The sequence below is a fragment of the Gorilla gorilla genome, chromosome 1 (assembly GCF_029281585.2).
Source record: "Gorilla gorilla gorilla isolate KB3781 chromosome 1, NHGRI_mGorGor1-v2.1_pri, whole genome shotgun sequence".
In the NCBI taxonomy this organism is placed as follows: Eukaryota; Metazoa; Chordata; class Mammalia; order Primates; family Hominidae; genus Gorilla; species Gorilla gorilla.
This window is the reverse complement of record NC_073224.2, coordinates 215738218-215754217: the sequence shown is the minus strand read 5'-3', so window position 1 is coordinate 215754217 and position 16000 is coordinate 215738218. Positions and strand designations below refer to the sequence as shown.

The following is a 16000-nucleotide window of genomic DNA, read 5'->3' as shown; positions in this document are numbered from 1 at the left end:
GGTCAAGGGATATACATGTGCAAATGCTGATATACCTGGCTGATAGCAAGTGAGTCTTTAGGGAGGCACCTGCCTAGCATGGAGCAGGATATGGGCACCAGCCAGCCAGACCTACCTCCAACTTGCTGTGTGACCCTAGGTAAATCGCTCTTCCTCTCTGGTCCTCTGCTGCCATTAAGTGAGACCAGTGATGTCTGGAGGTCATTCCAGCTCTGATGCTCTAGTGGCAGGGAAGGCTCAGGGCCAGTCAGAAGATGAAGGCATAAGAACTTACCCTCAAGTGGGTGCCAGAGACGGGGCCTGGGGTGACCGGCTTCCACTGCTCAGAGCCTTCCTCCTGGAAACTGACGTGATAGCCTGTGACAGGCCCAGCCCCCGTATACAGTGGGGGTTCCCACTGCAGCACCAGGGATGTGGCCCGCACCTCGGATGCCCGTACGTCGTACGGGGGGCCTGTGACAAATGAGAGATGGGAAGAGATGTGTGAGTTGGGCAGCCAGGCAGCCAGCCAGGTGAGCAGCAAGCCCAGCAGTCAGTCAACAAGCTTGTCAATCCTTCAGTCACAGTCAAGCCAGGAAGGGCCTGCTCTGGGTGTCGCCAAGCCCGGGCCAACCTTGGCATCATGACAAAGCCTGGCTCTGGGCCTGAAACCAGGGTTAACTTTTCAAAATGCGCTCAGTCTCCCCTCCTCCCGGTAGCTTCCCTGACCTTCCCCATCCCCATCCCAGACAGCATTAATCCTTCTAAAGTGCTTCAGTGTTTAGTGTCGGGGCCAAGGGTATAACTTCTAGAGTCAGACCTCTGGGGTTCATGTCAAAACTCCACCTTTTCCAGATATGGGGACTCTGGATGAGATACTTAGCCTCTTTGTTCCTGTCCCCTTATCTGTAAAATGGGGATAATAATAGTTCTTATAATATAGTGCTTTTGTGAGCATTAGTGAGATAATTTATGAAAAGTGTTTGGTACCTAGTAACGGCCCAATAAATACTCGTTTATAATTGTGGTTGTCGCAAGCATCATATGTTTTAGTTATCTGCCACTGAGGTAGAGGTTTTGTGTAGAAAACAGAACTGAGCTGAACAAAGTGATGGAAGGGTGTGATTCTCCTTCCTCAGTGGGAAGTGAGGGGCTCATTTGTGAGAAGGCTTACTGGGTTATGGGAGCAGTGGGTAGGGTGGCCAACTGTCCATTTGTCCAAGACTAAGAGGGTTCCTGGGACTTGGGATTTTCAGTAGGAAACTGAAAGTCTCAGGCAAAGCAGGACTAGTTACTCACCCTAGCAGTGCATCTTTGGGGCTGGAGATTGGTCTATGGCTAGAAGCAGGCAGGGTCTCGAGCTGGGAAATAGTTTGTGCTGGCGATACAGGGCCAGTTGATGGCCCAGGTCAGGGGTCCTTTAAGACAGGCTTAGGACTCCATTTGTGTCAGGAATTATAGAGTGGGTTTGTGGAAGGGCCAGGGGCCTGGGGTGCAGGACAAACAGCGCAAGCCTGAATGCACACAGGAGTGTGGCAACCTTCATCTCATTGGGTAGGTTTGGGGAAGGAGGGAAGGGCAGGCACTGGACTTCAGGCCTGCAGGCCTCTCACCTGGCTGGGGCATTGTCCACTCTTTGCACTCAAACAGGCTGCTGGGTGCCGACAGCTCGCCAACACCTGCCCAGTTGGCAGCCCGGGCACGGAACTCATAGAAGTGGCCTTCATGAAGGTCACTGACCTTTAAGAGCAGAAACACAAACTATGAGGCTGAGGCTGGGGGGAGGGATGGGGAATAGAAGCAGTGGTGGGGGAGCGACTCAGAGCAGGCGGTCTGTGGGGGCTTTGCTCTTATTTTTATTTTTTGAGACATGGTCTCACTTTGTCACCCAGGCTGGAGTGCAGTGGCATGAACATGGCTCACTGCAGCCTCAACCTTCTGGGCTCATGCAGTCCTCCCATGTTAGCCTCTCGAGTAGCCAGGACTGCAGGTGCGTGCTACCACACTCAGCTAATTTTTGTATTTTTTGTCGAGACAGGGTTTTGAACATGTTGCAGACTGGTCTCGAACTCCCGAACTCCTGAGCTCAAGCAATCCCAGCTCAAGCTTGGTGGCTCTAAACAGTTCTGTTCAAGGTGGGTCTGCACTGGAAAATGATCTGGATGGCTGAGGCAGGGGAACTTGAGACCTCTGTCAGACTCTGTCAGACTCCAAGACTCAAGCAGTGCCCTCTGGTCGCTGCTAAACAAGTCATGACACAGGCTGGGGCCACCTTCCAGCCCTACCTTGCAGACCCGGGTGGGGATGGGCTGCTGATGGGGTCACCCTCCAGCCTTACCTTGCAGACCCGGGTGGGGATGGGCTGCTGATTGACCGCATGCCAGTCCAGCTCTTCCGAGTCATGCTGGTCCAGGAAGTAGCCCAGGATCTTGCCACCTCCACGACGCTTGGGGGGTTTCCACCCAATGACCATTTCATTCTTCCCGCAGTTCAGGAGGGCAAAGCCATATGGGGCAGACGGGGTAGCTACAGGGAGGTAAGGAGGTGAGGACAGCTGCTCCCTAGGGGTGGCTGGATTGGACAGTAGGGCCTGAGGGAGCTGACGAGCCTCCCCTAGTTGGTGCCTGCCCTACTCCAGGGGTTTTTCCCTGAGCCAGTAGTATCTGTGCCTCAGGAGGGCATCGGAGCCTCAGGTTTCTGGGTCTGAGGGCTTCCCCACCCCCCAGAGCTGCTCAGGCCCCATCCCATGGCCTCAAGCCATGGTTACTTCCTTCCCAAAGGAAAGGGCAGCCAGGGCCAGCTCCAGTTTCCCTCAGAGGGCGTATGTGCCACTGGCCACCAGGACTGGGCCCTCCAAGATGTGATCTATGAGCCCCAGCTCCCTGCCCAGCCCAGGGAGGTTTGCAGGCTGGACCTGCCCTTGGACTCACCCAGAGCCTGCTTGACCCTGATGGGCTCGGTGGCGGCTGAGCTCTCGCCTACCCCAGCCTCGCTGACTGACCTGACACAAAACTCGTACTCCTTCCCCGTCCTCAGCCCGGGAACTGTAAACCTGGGAGAGAAATGTGCAGCTTTCATGGATGTACAAACAGCCTGGAGACATTCCCAAACTTGCTAGAACAACTTTGTGGAATAAGTGGTCACCAGCGTGGTAGAATTTGAAGGTTCAGGTCAATTCTTCCTAAAAATATTGCCCTTGATCCCATGGCAATGCCTGAGATGACACCGTGGAGGGGGTAGACCTAAGGGTTTTAAAGGATGTTTGCTTTTCCAGATCCACCCTTAAAATGCAAATACGCTAGGAAAGGTTCTAATTTAAAGCAAAGGCAGCCAACCCCGGACTCAGCGCCACATGGTACATCTTCAAGACTTTGGGCTTTGTCCTTGAAAAAGAACATGTGGCTGTTAATACGTGCACTAATGCTGGGATGCAAAAACACCGAGTCCTTTCAGAGCCCTCAAAGAGAATTGTCATCCAGAGACACGCAAGGATGCTCTGGCTTAGAGAAAAATGTCCTTCTCATCCCGTCCCTTCTTGATAAGACCCAATTGTGGACCTCTTTCTCTCTCTTCACCTATCAACATTCTCCTAGAGCAAATCTTGTTTTGCAGGGAGCTCCTCTCAGCCAGGCCTTCATCTTTCTTCCATGTTGGATGCTTCCTGACCTTGAAAATTGGACTCCAACTTCTTTAGTTTTTGGACTGGGACTTACACCAGTGGTTTGCCAGGAGCTCTCAGGCCTTCGGCCACAAACTGAAGGCTGCACTGTTGGCTTCCCTACTTTTGAGGTTTTGGGACTCGGACTGGCTTCCTTGCTCCTCAGCTTGCAAACAGCCGGTTGTACGACTTTACTTTGTGATTGTGTGAGTCAATACTCCTTAATAAACTCCCTTTCCTATATACATCTATCCTATTAGTCTGTCCCTCTAGAGAACCCTGACTGATACAGAAAGGGTGAGGGGTGGTATGGAGCCTGAACTCAGGCCTCCCTGGTTCCAAAGCTCTCCACTGCTCTGCCCTCCCCACCTCTCTCTGGGTTTAAGCTCCTGGAGGGATGAGACCAAGGCATGGTCATCTCTATCCATGGAGTCCTGCAAATAGCACATTCTCAACAAGGTTTGTTGAAAAAGACCATCTGGGTTCAAGTCCCAGTCCTGCCATTTACTAAGCTACAGGGGGCTTTGGCAAGTTATGTAACCTCTCCATGCCTCAGTTTCTTCATCTGTAAAATAATAAAAATAATAGTCCTACACATTTAGGCTTGCAGGTAGAACTAGATGACCTCACATATGAAAAATGCCAGAACAGTACCTGGCACAGGGTAAATACTGTGAAATGCTGGGCTTCATTATCATTATGGCCCCCTTTCAAGGATGCCTGGTGCAGGAAGGGGGGTGATCTGGTTTGGCTCTGTACTCCCACTCAAATCTCATGTTGAATTGTAATCCCCAATGTTGGGGGAGGGACCTCGTGGGAGGAGATTGGATCATGGGGGCGAATGTCCGCTTTGCTGTTGTCAAGATAAGGAGCAAGTTCTCATGAGATCTGCTTGTTTGGAAGTGTGTAGCACTTCCTGCTTTGCTCTTTCTCCCTCTCCTGCTCCCGCCATGTAAGACATGCTTCCTTCCCCCTCGCCTTCCGCCATAATCATAAGTTTCCTGAGGCCTCCCCAGAAAAACAAGCCTGTATAGCTCGCAGAACTGTGAGCTGATTAAACCTCTTTTCTTTATAAAAGAAATTACCCAGTCTCAGGTATGTCTTTATAGCAGTGTGAGAACAGACTGATATGGGTGGGCAGACGTACCTGGTGCCTTGGATGGGTTTGTTGTTAACTGTTTGCCACTCAGATGTCCCCACCTTCCGGGAGTAGATGTAATAACCCAGGAGCTCTGGGTCTTTCACAGGATCCCATGTCAGGGAGACAGAGGTCTGTGTGTCTCGGAAAGCTTGAACTTGAGCTGGAGGAGGGAGGGTAGCTAAAAAATAGAAACATGGGCTCAATGAGAAGGCTGAGTTACGTGGGTCTGACAGGCTGGGGAAGGGGAGGAGCATGGGGAGAGGCCAGAAGGAGCTCCCACAGCAATCAAGGTGCATGAATTCCTGACCTGCTGGGGGCTTTGGGACCTCTTCCCTAGGCCCAGAAGTGTATCCTAAAAGTCCTCTCTCCCCTTACCTCTGAGCATCTCTGCTTCCTCACTAAAGCACAAAAGCATACTCACTCGTTCATCCTTACACACACACTCTCTCTCACTCAAAAGTCACCAAATCTGACAGGTTTCCTCAGTCCTTATCTTTAATCTCAGTTTTCTTTCCTTGAAATTTCTCTACTGATTTTCATGGCTCCCTGAAACTAAGCTTTTTGAAGTAGGGGCTGCTGTAACTTGTTAAATGGATAGATGGATGGTTGGTTGAATGAATGGATGGATGGATGGTTGGTTGGATGAATGGATGGATGGATGGATGGATGGATGGATGGATGGATGGACAGATGGATGCATGGACAGGTGGATACATGGATGAATAAATGGATGGATGGATGGATGGATAGATGGATGGATGGATGGATGGATGGATGGACAGGTGGATACATGGATGAATAAATGGATAGATGGATGGATAGATGGATGAATAGATGGATAGATGGACTGATGGGCGGATGCATGGATGGACTGATGGATGGCAGGTGCATGATCTTCTTAGTTCCCTTTTTATTTCTAAACTCCTTACACATCCTTTGGTTGTTCTCTATTTTCTTTTGGCCCCCAAACGTTGGACTCCTCCAAGCTTCTGTTCCTTGACCTGCTCCACTTTTTATCCTCTCTTCTTGTTCCTAAGGGTCCTGCCTATCCCACATCTTCATCCCTCACCTGTTTGAAGGCTTCACCTCTAGCCCTGCCCTCCCTCTCTTCCTTTCTGAATTATACCAGAGCCTTGCCTGGTACAATTTAAGTGTGGTTTATGGTCCAGAGACTACCCACATCTGATGACTAATTGCTCACTGGCCAGGCCCCAAATCAAATCCAAATGTTAACCAGAAGTAAAGAAAAGCACCACTTGCTCACCAACTTGTTCATATGTGCCGTGTGTGTATGTGTGTGTGTGTGTGTGTGTGCGTGTGTATTTTTTCCCCTCTAAATTATTGAAGCAGAACAAATCTAGAACTTTGAAATCTTCCCCAAATGGGACCTTCAGCAAACCAGGCTTTTCTTGCATAGGTGGCATGGTAGCAAGGTTCCTTAAAGGGCTGATTGTGATGGCAGCTTCAGAGAATCTGATGAGAGGGTAAAGAACCTCAGAATCCAGAGGCCTCAGAGGTGGGAGCCCTGGGAAGCTGGGGTCAGGATGCAGTTGCAGTTGGGAGACTCAGGAAGGAGCCAGAGGTGGGAGCAGTGATGGGGCCCTTTAGAACAATGGGTTTGCCAGTTGAGGACAGCAAGGTGTGCAGCTTGGAAATGACTCTCCCAGGTCCCCCGTTATGCTGCAGGTGAGCGGTGTCCTGCCTGGTAAGCCAGGGCTCAGGTGGGACAGCTCAACCCCCACCAGACAGGGAGCAGGGGGCTGCTTGGGAGTGAGCTGCAGGATCTAGGGGCAGGCCAGAGACCTGTGGAACGGAGGGACCACTTGCTTGTACAGCTGCTGTGCAGGGCCCAGCTGTGCTCTGTAACCCATGCATTGCTGATCTGGAAAAAGGCAGAAGGCTCTCTCCCTCCATGAGCCTCCTGCCCAGAGAAATGTGATTTCTGATGTCTTAAAACTCCCCAGGCCTGAGATCAAATTGCTTTTCAGCTTCATGATGGGTAGAAGGGAGCGGGGACAGGGAAGTGGGCAGGGCTTTGTCCCTGCAGCTTCAGGTCCTGAGCCTGGCCTGGCCTACCTCCTCCCCGACCCCCGGCATCAGGAGGGTACCTGGCGGGCCCCGCAAGGCGATGGGCTCGCTGGGCTCCGAGGGATCGCTCAGGCCATACTGGTTCATTGCTCGCACTCTGAAGACATATGACTTCTTTTTCTCCAGGTCCAGAACGGCGAATCTCGGGGATTTCACAGGGCTTTCCGAGCTGATGGCCTCCCAGGTGCCACTACCTATGACTGACTGAAGAAACAGAGGGACTCACATTGGCTAACTGGTCGCCCAGACCGGCTCTGTGCTGGTCACCTCCCATGATCTCTGTCCCCAGCCCGTGTGCTCTCATGATCCTCTATACTCAGCCCAGGCTGCCCCTGAGCATGGGGCTCTGCCCCATCTGCCTCGTCACCTCTCCACCTGGATTCCTATCGAGACCTCACGTCCAGCCTGTCCACAACGCGGCTCCAGAGCTTCCCACACCTGCATTGCATTGGTGGCCCCCATCCTTCCAGTCCCTCGGGTGAAACCCCTGGAGCCACCCTTGGCTCTTCCTCTCTTTGTCTCATGCCCTAAATGTGCTCCATCAATGAACCCAGTTGGCTCACCCTTCAAAATTTACCCAGAAACCAGCCATGCCTTCTCGTCCTCATGCTCCCCACCATAACCTTGATGCAGGCTGCCAGCACCCCGCACCTGAACGATCTCAATGGCCTCTTGACTGGTCTCCCCTCCATTTCTACCTATAACCCCCTTCCATCTTGTCTCAAATGGCCATCAGGGGGATCCTTTTATAGCACGGGTCAGACCAGGTCCCTGTCTGCCCAGAACCCTCCCAAGCCCCGCATCTCCCTCAGAGCAAAAGCTTCCCCATGGCCTGACCCCTCGGCCTGTCTGGCCACCGTTCCCTCTGCCCTTAGTCTCTGTGCCTCTCTGCTGTTCCCTGAGGGTCCAAGTCCCACCTCTGGGCCTTTGCACTTGCTGGTCCCTCAGCCTGGAATGTTCTTCCCCGAGAAATCTCTTGGCTTCCTGTAGGCCTTTAATAAAAATCCACCTTCCTGTGCAGTGGGGAGGCCATCCCAGCCACTCCATCTAAAAATGTCAGCAGCTCCTCTCCCCACACTTCAAGTTCCCCTCCCTGCTCAATGTCTTTCTCCTTAGCGCCTACCACTCACTACTGTGCTTAATATTCTACTGATTTACTCCATTTATCATTGGCACCCCCTCCCCTGACTGCCGTGTCCCTAGGGCCAAGAACAGGACTGGCACATGGCAGGTGTTCCATCTACGTTTCTGGGACAAATGAATGAACAAATGAATGAATTCTCACAATAACCCTGCAGGAAGGTGTTAATTTCTCTGCCGATGAGGAAAGTCAGGTTCAGAGAGTTTCGGTAACTTGGCAAAAGTCCTGCATCCAATAACTGGTGGATATAGTGTGAAACTTCACTCAGGTGTAGTTGGCTGCGAACTGTTTACTCTCCACAGCGCCAGGGACCCAGAAGGCAGCCAGAAACCCCGAGTCTCTGGGCAGATGGAGGGTGGAGAGCCCAGGGTGAGACAGATGAGTGAGGTACCCAGAGACCCTTTCTGCTGAGTCTGGGCAAGAGAGTTAAGACCTAGAAGCACCAGGGGACCCACTGATTCCACGCTCTGTGGTTTTCCCCCTACAAGCCCATCTGGCTGTCAGTGGCCTAGACCAGGTAGGTCAAGAAATTGCCATAAGAAACCATGAACACTGCTGAGCTCCTACTGTGTGCCAGGCTCGATTCTAAGTCTTTATGTGCGCTAATTAATTTGATCCTCACATTAACCCTACAAGCTGTGTATGATTATTATCATTTTATGGAAGAAGAAACAGAGGCACAGAGAAACTAAGTAACTTGCCCAAGGTCACACAGCTGGTAAGTAGCAGAGATAAAATTTGAACCCAAGCAGTCTGACACCAACATCTTCACCATGATACACTACCACCTCGCAAAACAAATCCTCAATTATCTACAGCTTTCCTATGTCGGAGAAAAGGATTACCCATGAGTGTGAAAAGAGAGGCCCGTTTGGATAACCAGAGCCAGAGATTCCTCCCTGGAAATTTTAAATTCATTTATTCCCTAAACATTTTCTGTCCACCTAGTTTGTGCAGGCATTGTGCTGGGCACAGAAAGTAATGAGAAGATAAACTTAGTCTCTGACTTCAGGGAGATAGTAAAGAACACCTCCTTGGGAAGCACTGACAGATCCCAGGGGTTGCTGGCTTTGGCTGTGGGCTGTGTTTTATTTCATTTTCACAGGGCAGGTTCTCTATTCTATGCTGGAGGAAACTGAGGCTCAGAGAGTTTAGGACACTCACTCAGGATCACACAGCAGAAGGAAGGATTTGAATAGATTTTGACACCATGCTGTCTTCTACTCCGCCATACTGCCCCCTCTCCACTGTGAAGTTCACTCCACAAGACCTGCCTCATCCCCTCCGGGGTCTCCCCTGCCCCCACTCGGTCCCCAGTGAGAGCCACCTCCTAGTGCTAATCACTCCATAGGCTCTGCAAGTGCTGCTGGTGCCTGTCCCTGGCTGGAGGGTACCAGCCTTGTTTCCCTCCCAACATAGTCCCACCAAGAAGTGCTTGGCCCCAATGTGTGGTCTGATGCCATCTGGCTTGGGGGCAGGGAGGTACCCAGGAAGTGGTGGATCGTATTGTCATTTTTGTCTGTGTCTTGTATTTTGTGTATTTCCACGAACAGCCTCAGGAACGACCAGCAGTGACTGGCTTCCAGGGCTAGAGGTAGCTGCAAAAGGCTATTCAATCCATCCCCATGCCTCTGTGTAGGGCCATGCCTGGGCCCTTCTGGCCAGGGGATTCTCTTTCATTCTCTGACGGCCTCCCCAGGGGACACTGCCCAGGGTCCCACAGCACATCTGTTCCTCAGGCTGGCCTGGGGCTGGGGCCTCGGGGTTCCCTACCTTCTCCAGGGAGTACGTCAGTGGTGCTCTGCCCCGGGGGCTCGGCTCCTCCCAGGCCAGAACCACATAGGCCTCTCGGATCTCGCTGGCATGGACATTGGTTGGCGGTGAGGGGATGGTCACAGTATCTGGAATCAGAGTCACCCGGGACTGAGATGGGTGGACCCTCAGAGACCCCCTAATCTCAGTGCCTCATTCCATGGAAGAGGGAACTACACCCCTACCAATCCCCCAGAGAGGGGCAGTAGTTGGCTCCAGGTCACTCAGCAATGCTGGGCAGAGCCGGGGCTAGAACCCAGGTCTCCCCCTGCTCTGGCCAGGACTTTTCCCAATGTGTTCCCTCCTCCAGGAAGGCCACAGCCAGATGGGGCACAGTGACCCCAGCACTCTGACTGCCTCCAACTAGGCCCCACCTGCCCTCATCCCCCACACCCTGCACAGGGACAGCTTCTGCCTCTTTGCCAGCTCATGTCCCAGAGTTTTGAGAACTATACAGGAGTCCCAGTGTGTGGGAGGATCCCGCGTACCTTCAAAAGCGTCTGTGCTGATGGTGATCTTGTTTCCCAGATCAAAGGGGATCTCTAGGATGAGAAGGGAGCATGGGAGGGTGGGGGGGTGGCACAAGAGGAGTTAGGCCAGGAGCTACCCCACACCAGGGTCTGCGTCCTGCCCCGTGCCAGTCCTGGCCTTGCAGCCCTCGCTGTGCAACCTCAGACAGGTGCCCTCCCTCTGGCCTCAGCTTTCTCAGGAGTCCCAAGTGGAGCCCTGCTGCTCTCAGGCCCTAGTAGATGCTCTTCCTCTTGGGACAAGTGGAGACAGAGAGGAGGAGGGAGGTGCCTGGCGCTGGGCACCCTGCCACGGTGGAGCTTCTAGCACACCCAAGTCAGCGTGGCTCCCGAGGGCTGAGAGGAGGCCGTGTCCCCACACTCGAGCTTAAGGACATCTGACAGGTGCTGGGGTAGGGTGCTCCCTCAGACTGGTCTCTCCCATGGACAGGTTTGGTTTCTCCCATTAGACTAGCTGTATCTTCCTTCTCAGGCTAGGGGTTCCTAAGGACCGGATTGTGTCTCCTCCATCAGACTGGAAGTTCTCGAGGGCTGGCCTTTGTCTCCTTCATCAGACTAGTGTTTACTGAGGGCTGGGCTGTGCTTCCTCCACCAGACTCTGGGCTCCTGAGGGCTGGATTGTCTCCTGTGTGAGATAGTCCTGAGGGTTCCCTGACTGATGTTCTAGAAAGTCGCTTTGGACCTCTGTACCCACCTGTCTTCCTCCGGGCTGCATCATGGTCACCCATGACAACCAACTCTGAGGCCTTGGAGGGGACGCTGCTGCCTGCCCTGCTGATGGCCCTCACCCGGAACCGATAGCTCTGACCTTCGACGAGGCCTTGGATTGGGCACCGACAAGTCCCTCCGGGGGCCTCATGGCAGGGGATCCATTCCCCAGACTCGCCCTGGCACCTGTTGGAGACAGGCCCCCCCTTTCAGCCCCTGCCCACAATGCACACCTTCCCAATGTGAGCCTCTACAAGGGCCTTTCTCTGACTGGGGGAGCCTGCCCAGCTCATCTCTGCCAATTAAAGTTCTTCTCTCCAATGGAAGAGCCTGGCTCCAACCTTGGGCCCCCAGGAGACCTTTTCACCATCCCTGACACTGACCAGCAGCAGTGCCTTTCATGGGGCATCATCGTGAGCCTGTGACTGTGCCGTGCCCTACACACCCAGCCCTCATTTTATCTCCCTGGCAGTCCTAGGGGGCACGTGTGGTCACCTTCACTGCACACATGGAGGATCTGTGGCTCAGAGAGTGACAAGATCTGCCCAAGGTCACACAGTTAGGATTCACCTGAGCTTGTCCCCTCCCTAAGTTGGCATGCATTCCAGGTTGACCCTCCAAGCCTGGGCTCTCTGTACCCTCTTGGTACCATTGTCCCTGGCAGTACGACAGTGCACATTACCCTTCTGGTTACCAGCTGGTTGAGGTAGTTGTCACATGTGGGTCCAAGTCTTGTCTCCACCACTAATGACAAATGTGTCTTTGAGCAAAGTCATCTCCCCACATACTTTGGTTTCCCCATCTATAGAAGAGGGCATTAGACAGTCCCCCTCCCCTTTAGAGACGGGTCATTGGAAGGATGGAAAGAGATGAGGCATGCCCTTAGCACGGTCATTAGCCTGTCCGTGGCAGCATTAGCTATTTTCTCAAGCTGGGCCTTCGGAGCCGGCCACACTGGAAAAAGGCCGGAGGTTCTGGCCTCTCTACCTGTTTGCCTCCTCCCTTGGGGTCAGTGCTATTCCATCTCTCTCTGTCATTAGGAAGGAAACTAGCCCACAAATTCACTGTGCTCAGGGTTCAAGCACTCCCCGTTTTGCCCCTCCGGGTCAGCTCTAGAGGGTCCACAGGGCAGTGGCCGACTCCAGCGTAGAATTCCAGTTATCAATAGTTTTTTGGTGAGGACTTTAAGGCTTTTTTAAATATAAGATTACATTGTCTACAAACAAGAATAATTTGACTTCTTCTTTTTCAATTTGAATGCCCTTTATTTCCTTCTCTTATCTAAGTAGAGAACTATGTTGAATAAAAGTGGTAAAAGTGCAAAAAAAAAAGAATTCCAGTTATCAGCATGACAAAGACTTGGAGGTGTGGATGCCCCTCCATTGCCCCTAAATGACACAGCACAGCCTGCCTCCTGTCCTGTTCTGAGGAGCGGATGTGTGGGGGTTCTCTGAGGTCAGACATGGGGCCTCCTCTTTGCTGTGGCTCCCACCACCAGACAGAATTCTACCCCTAGGGCCTCTGCCACTCACGAGGTCGACTCACCGCTCAATGGAGTAGGCAGTGATGGGGTTGCCCCGGGTGTCACTGGGCGGGGCCCAAGTCAGGATGAGGCAGTCTCTGTTCACATCCAGGCATCGGACGTTCAGCGGGGAGCCTGGGGCCCCGGGGTTCTCGGCCTCGGCATCTGAAACCCGGGGGTGAGAGGGAGGCCCTTCTAGTCAGTGGCCATTTGGTGACAGGCCCTTCCCACCCCCGCCCGGCATCCTCTTCTCATCCATCCTCCAGGGGCTCAGTTTTGATCTTGAGGACTGGGGCCTGAATATTAGTCTCACCACCCCCATAGCAGTATCTGAGGGAAGGATGACAGTACCATTTCTTGGGGGCCCATTTTACACCAAGTACCTGAACAAGTGGAATAATTAATTCCAGCCCCAGAACAGCCTTCCCCTCTTTGGATGGGGAAACTGAGTCTCATGGAGGTGAGTGAGTGACCTGCCCAAAGTCACCCAGCTGGTGAAGTGACAAAGCCAGGATGTGAACCCAGGCCCTAAGCAGTGGCCAGAATCACTCCAGCCCCACACTCAGCTCCCAGCCTCCCTGGCTCCAGCCAGGCTAACTCTCGGGCCATGTCCCTTTGGAGGGTCATAGGATGCCACGGGGAGTCTTGGAGACCCCAACCCAAAGCCCTGATTTTATGGCAGAGAAATTGAGGCCCCAAGAGAGCAGGGCCCTTGCCTAAGGTTCCACAGCAAACGAGGGGCAGAGCCCTGGTCTCTGGGCTCCTGCTGCTACCCTGCGCCCACCCATGCTGTCACCTCTCACAAGCACGTAGGTGCTCTGTTCCCGGGGTCCAAAGGGCGAGGGCACCCGGACCATGTAGAGCCCCTCATCCTCCTTGTAGGTGCAGGACACCTTCAGGGATGCCTGGCGGTCTGCGTAGAGGATCTTCCGACGTCTCGAGGACCTCAGTAGCCTCCCTGTGGAGGGGAAGTGGGGGGCCATTGAGTTTGTGGGGGGTCCTGGTCTCACCTGGGAACCACAGAAACTGGGGGGTCTGGAGACCCTGGCTGGGCAGAGAGAGAGGCTGGTGAGGCTCAGCTCAGGCCTTGGGTGGGGGTGGTGGCCTCCAGGGCTTTGCCAAGGCAGTGGAGAACTCTCCTTTGCAGAGGGCTTGGGGAGTAGGGAAGGGCCAGTGCGGGGCTGGGGCTCAATGAGGGAGTGAGGGTTTAGGGACACAGCCAGTGACAAGGTGAGGAGTTGTAGGTTCTCTGAGGAAGTAGGAGCAAGAGAGATGGGTCCCTGTATGGGGTCAGGGGACTCAAAGAAGGAGGGCCCGTTTGGGGGAGGTGGGAGCTCAGTAAAGGGCCTGGGTCTCACTGAGAGAGCTGGGGCCTCGGTGAGGCGGGTGGAGGACGTGTCGTGGGGTCAGGGGTCAGGTAAGGGAGTGAGGGCTCTCGGGATGGGAGCTTAGGAGGTGGATGGGGACTCAGAAGTGGAGTCCGGGGCTCAGGGGCGGGCCCTGCCTTGAGGCCACACTGTGGGGCCAGCTCTTCTCTTTGCCCCATGCGAAGGATCCGCCCTCCGTTCAGCACCTCCATTCTGGAAGATCTACAGGTTTGGGAAGACGTCTCAGCCTTGTTATTGCAGCTGTCAGGGATCCTGATGGCTCCCATACTCCCTGCTCCCAGCAGGTGCAGCCTCCCTGGGCTCAGAGCTGGGGGTGCCAGAGGGGCACTGTACTCTGGGTCCTTAGGCTATAGGCCTAGTCATGGATTGGGTAGGAGGTCCAGCCGTCCTCCTCTTCCCTCACTGGGCCACGTCTTCCTGCCTTGGCTCTGACCAGGCCTCTCAAGGCCTCGCCTGAGACATCCCCAGAGGCCTCCCAGCCCGCGGGTCAGCAACTGTATCTGCACCACCACCCTGACTCTGCAAAGTCCGATGCAACTGTTGCAGCCTGCCCTGAGCACTTGTGGTGCCCTCCTGCCTCCCGATCTTGGGGCTCTGTTCCCATTGCTTTGAGTGCCCTCACTCACTTTTTTTTTTTTTTGAGATGGAGTCTTGCTCTTGTCCCCCAGGCTGGAGTGCAATGGTGCCATCTCGGCTCACTGCGACCTCTGCCTCCTGGGTTCAAGTGATTCTCCTGCCTCAGCCTCCCGAGTAGCTAGATTACAGGCACCCACCAACATGCCTGGCTAATTTTTTGTATTTTTAGTAGAGATGGGGTTTCGCCATATTGGCTAGGCCTGAACTCTTGACCTCAGGTGATCCGCCCACCTCAGCCTCCCAGAGTGCTAGGATTACAGGTGTGAGCCACCACGCCTGGCCTCCCTCCCTCACTCTTAGGGAGGTAATGATGCATGCAAACGGCTGAGCAGGTGCCTGGTCAGTGCCAGCAGCTACAATTGTGCTGATGGCTTCCTCCCTCCTCCCAGGTGGACACAGCCCCCTGGGCTCATGCACATCTGCCCCTACCATTTACCCCAGCCCTAACCCAGGGCCTGGCACCCCACAGATGCTTGGTGGCCATTTATGGGGTGGCATGGTCTGACCACACCTGGCTGCACTCCCGCTCTCCTCTGCCTCTTCAGCACTTTAGCTCAGTTGATACTGGTTGCGGAGAGACTCTGTCCGCTAGGGGTCCTCTCTGGCTCTGAGTTGAGCTTTGGAGGGGCCAGCTCTGGAGGCTGGGGGCCAGGACTGGGGGTCCTTACCATCTCGGAACCACTGGATGCTCTCAGCATCTAACACATCTTCCGAAAACAAGCATGACAGGGAGAAGGGTTCCTTCTCACGAGCAAAGACTGGCTTCAGCACCGAGGTGAATTCCACGCTGGGGCCAAACATTGATCCTGGGGTGGGAATGAAATTTGGGGCAGAAGTTTTTGAGGCAGCCAGCCTGGCCTGGGCCTTAGGAGTGAGGAACTTTCTGGGGCATCCCTTCTTTTCTGGGTCTTGACTAGGAGAAGGGGACCTGGCCTTGGGGTAGGAGGGGAAGAGACTTATCTAGGTAGTGGCCAGAGCAGCCAAAGAGCAAACATCCCAAGGCCAAGTCCGTTGGTTTTTCTGGCTTTGCCTTTCGAACCCAGTTTAGGTCAGAGGACAGCTCAGCAGCTGGGGACAGCTCTGGGGTACCCTGCGGCCTTTAGAAGTCAGGTGCAGGTGTTACCAGCTCATAGACAAACCCCGGTGGACGTTCTTTTATGGGCAGGGGATGGCTATATTCTAAACAGGGACCGTGGGGGTGGGGGAGCGAAGCCTGAGCAAAGAATCCCAGGTCCCATTCTCCCCCAGCCGACTTACTTTTGAAGATCTCTGAATCGAAGCCAGCATCCTTCCCCAGGTAAGCTGAAAAACCAAAGGCAAACAGAGTTGGAGAAGGTTCAGAGCCCACATTCCTACGCTATTTTGGGGACATGGGCTTTGGAAATGAGTTTGAGTCCTGG

At 53.9% G+C, this 16000-nt stretch overlaps 1 protein-coding gene across 2 annotated transcripts in view; it reads right to left on the bottom strand.

Annotated features, from left to right (window-relative positions):
• Positions 1 to 16000, bottom strand: part of MYOM3 (myomesin 3) — a 56741-nt gene that overhangs the window by 23330 nt on the left and 17411 nt on the right. For both annotated transcript variants that reach the window (XM_004024914.5, XM_055387734.2), the window contains 13 exons: positions 15858 to 15902; positions 15269 to 15406; positions 13373 to 13534; positions 12600 to 12741; positions 11041 to 11240; positions 10308 to 10361; positions 9781 to 9908; positions 6887 to 7070; positions 4785 to 4956; positions 2910 to 3031; positions 2318 to 2505; positions 1593 to 1719; positions 275 to 453 (listed from right to left, as the gene is read on the bottom strand). In XM_004024914.5, coding sequence (XP_004024963.4) covers positions 275 to 453; positions 1593 to 1719; positions 2318 to 2505; positions 2910 to 3031; positions 4785 to 4956; positions 6887 to 7070; positions 9781 to 9908; positions 10308 to 10361; positions 11041 to 11240; positions 12600 to 12741; positions 13373 to 13534; positions 15269 to 15406; positions 15858 to 15902 — 1841 coding nt within the window. The remainder of the gene's footprint in view (positions 1 to 274; positions 454 to 1592; positions 1720 to 2317; positions 2506 to 2909; positions 3032 to 4784; positions 4957 to 6886; positions 7071 to 9780; positions 9909 to 10307; positions 10362 to 11040; positions 11241 to 12599; positions 12742 to 13372; positions 13535 to 15268; positions 15407 to 15857; positions 15903 to 16000) is intronic.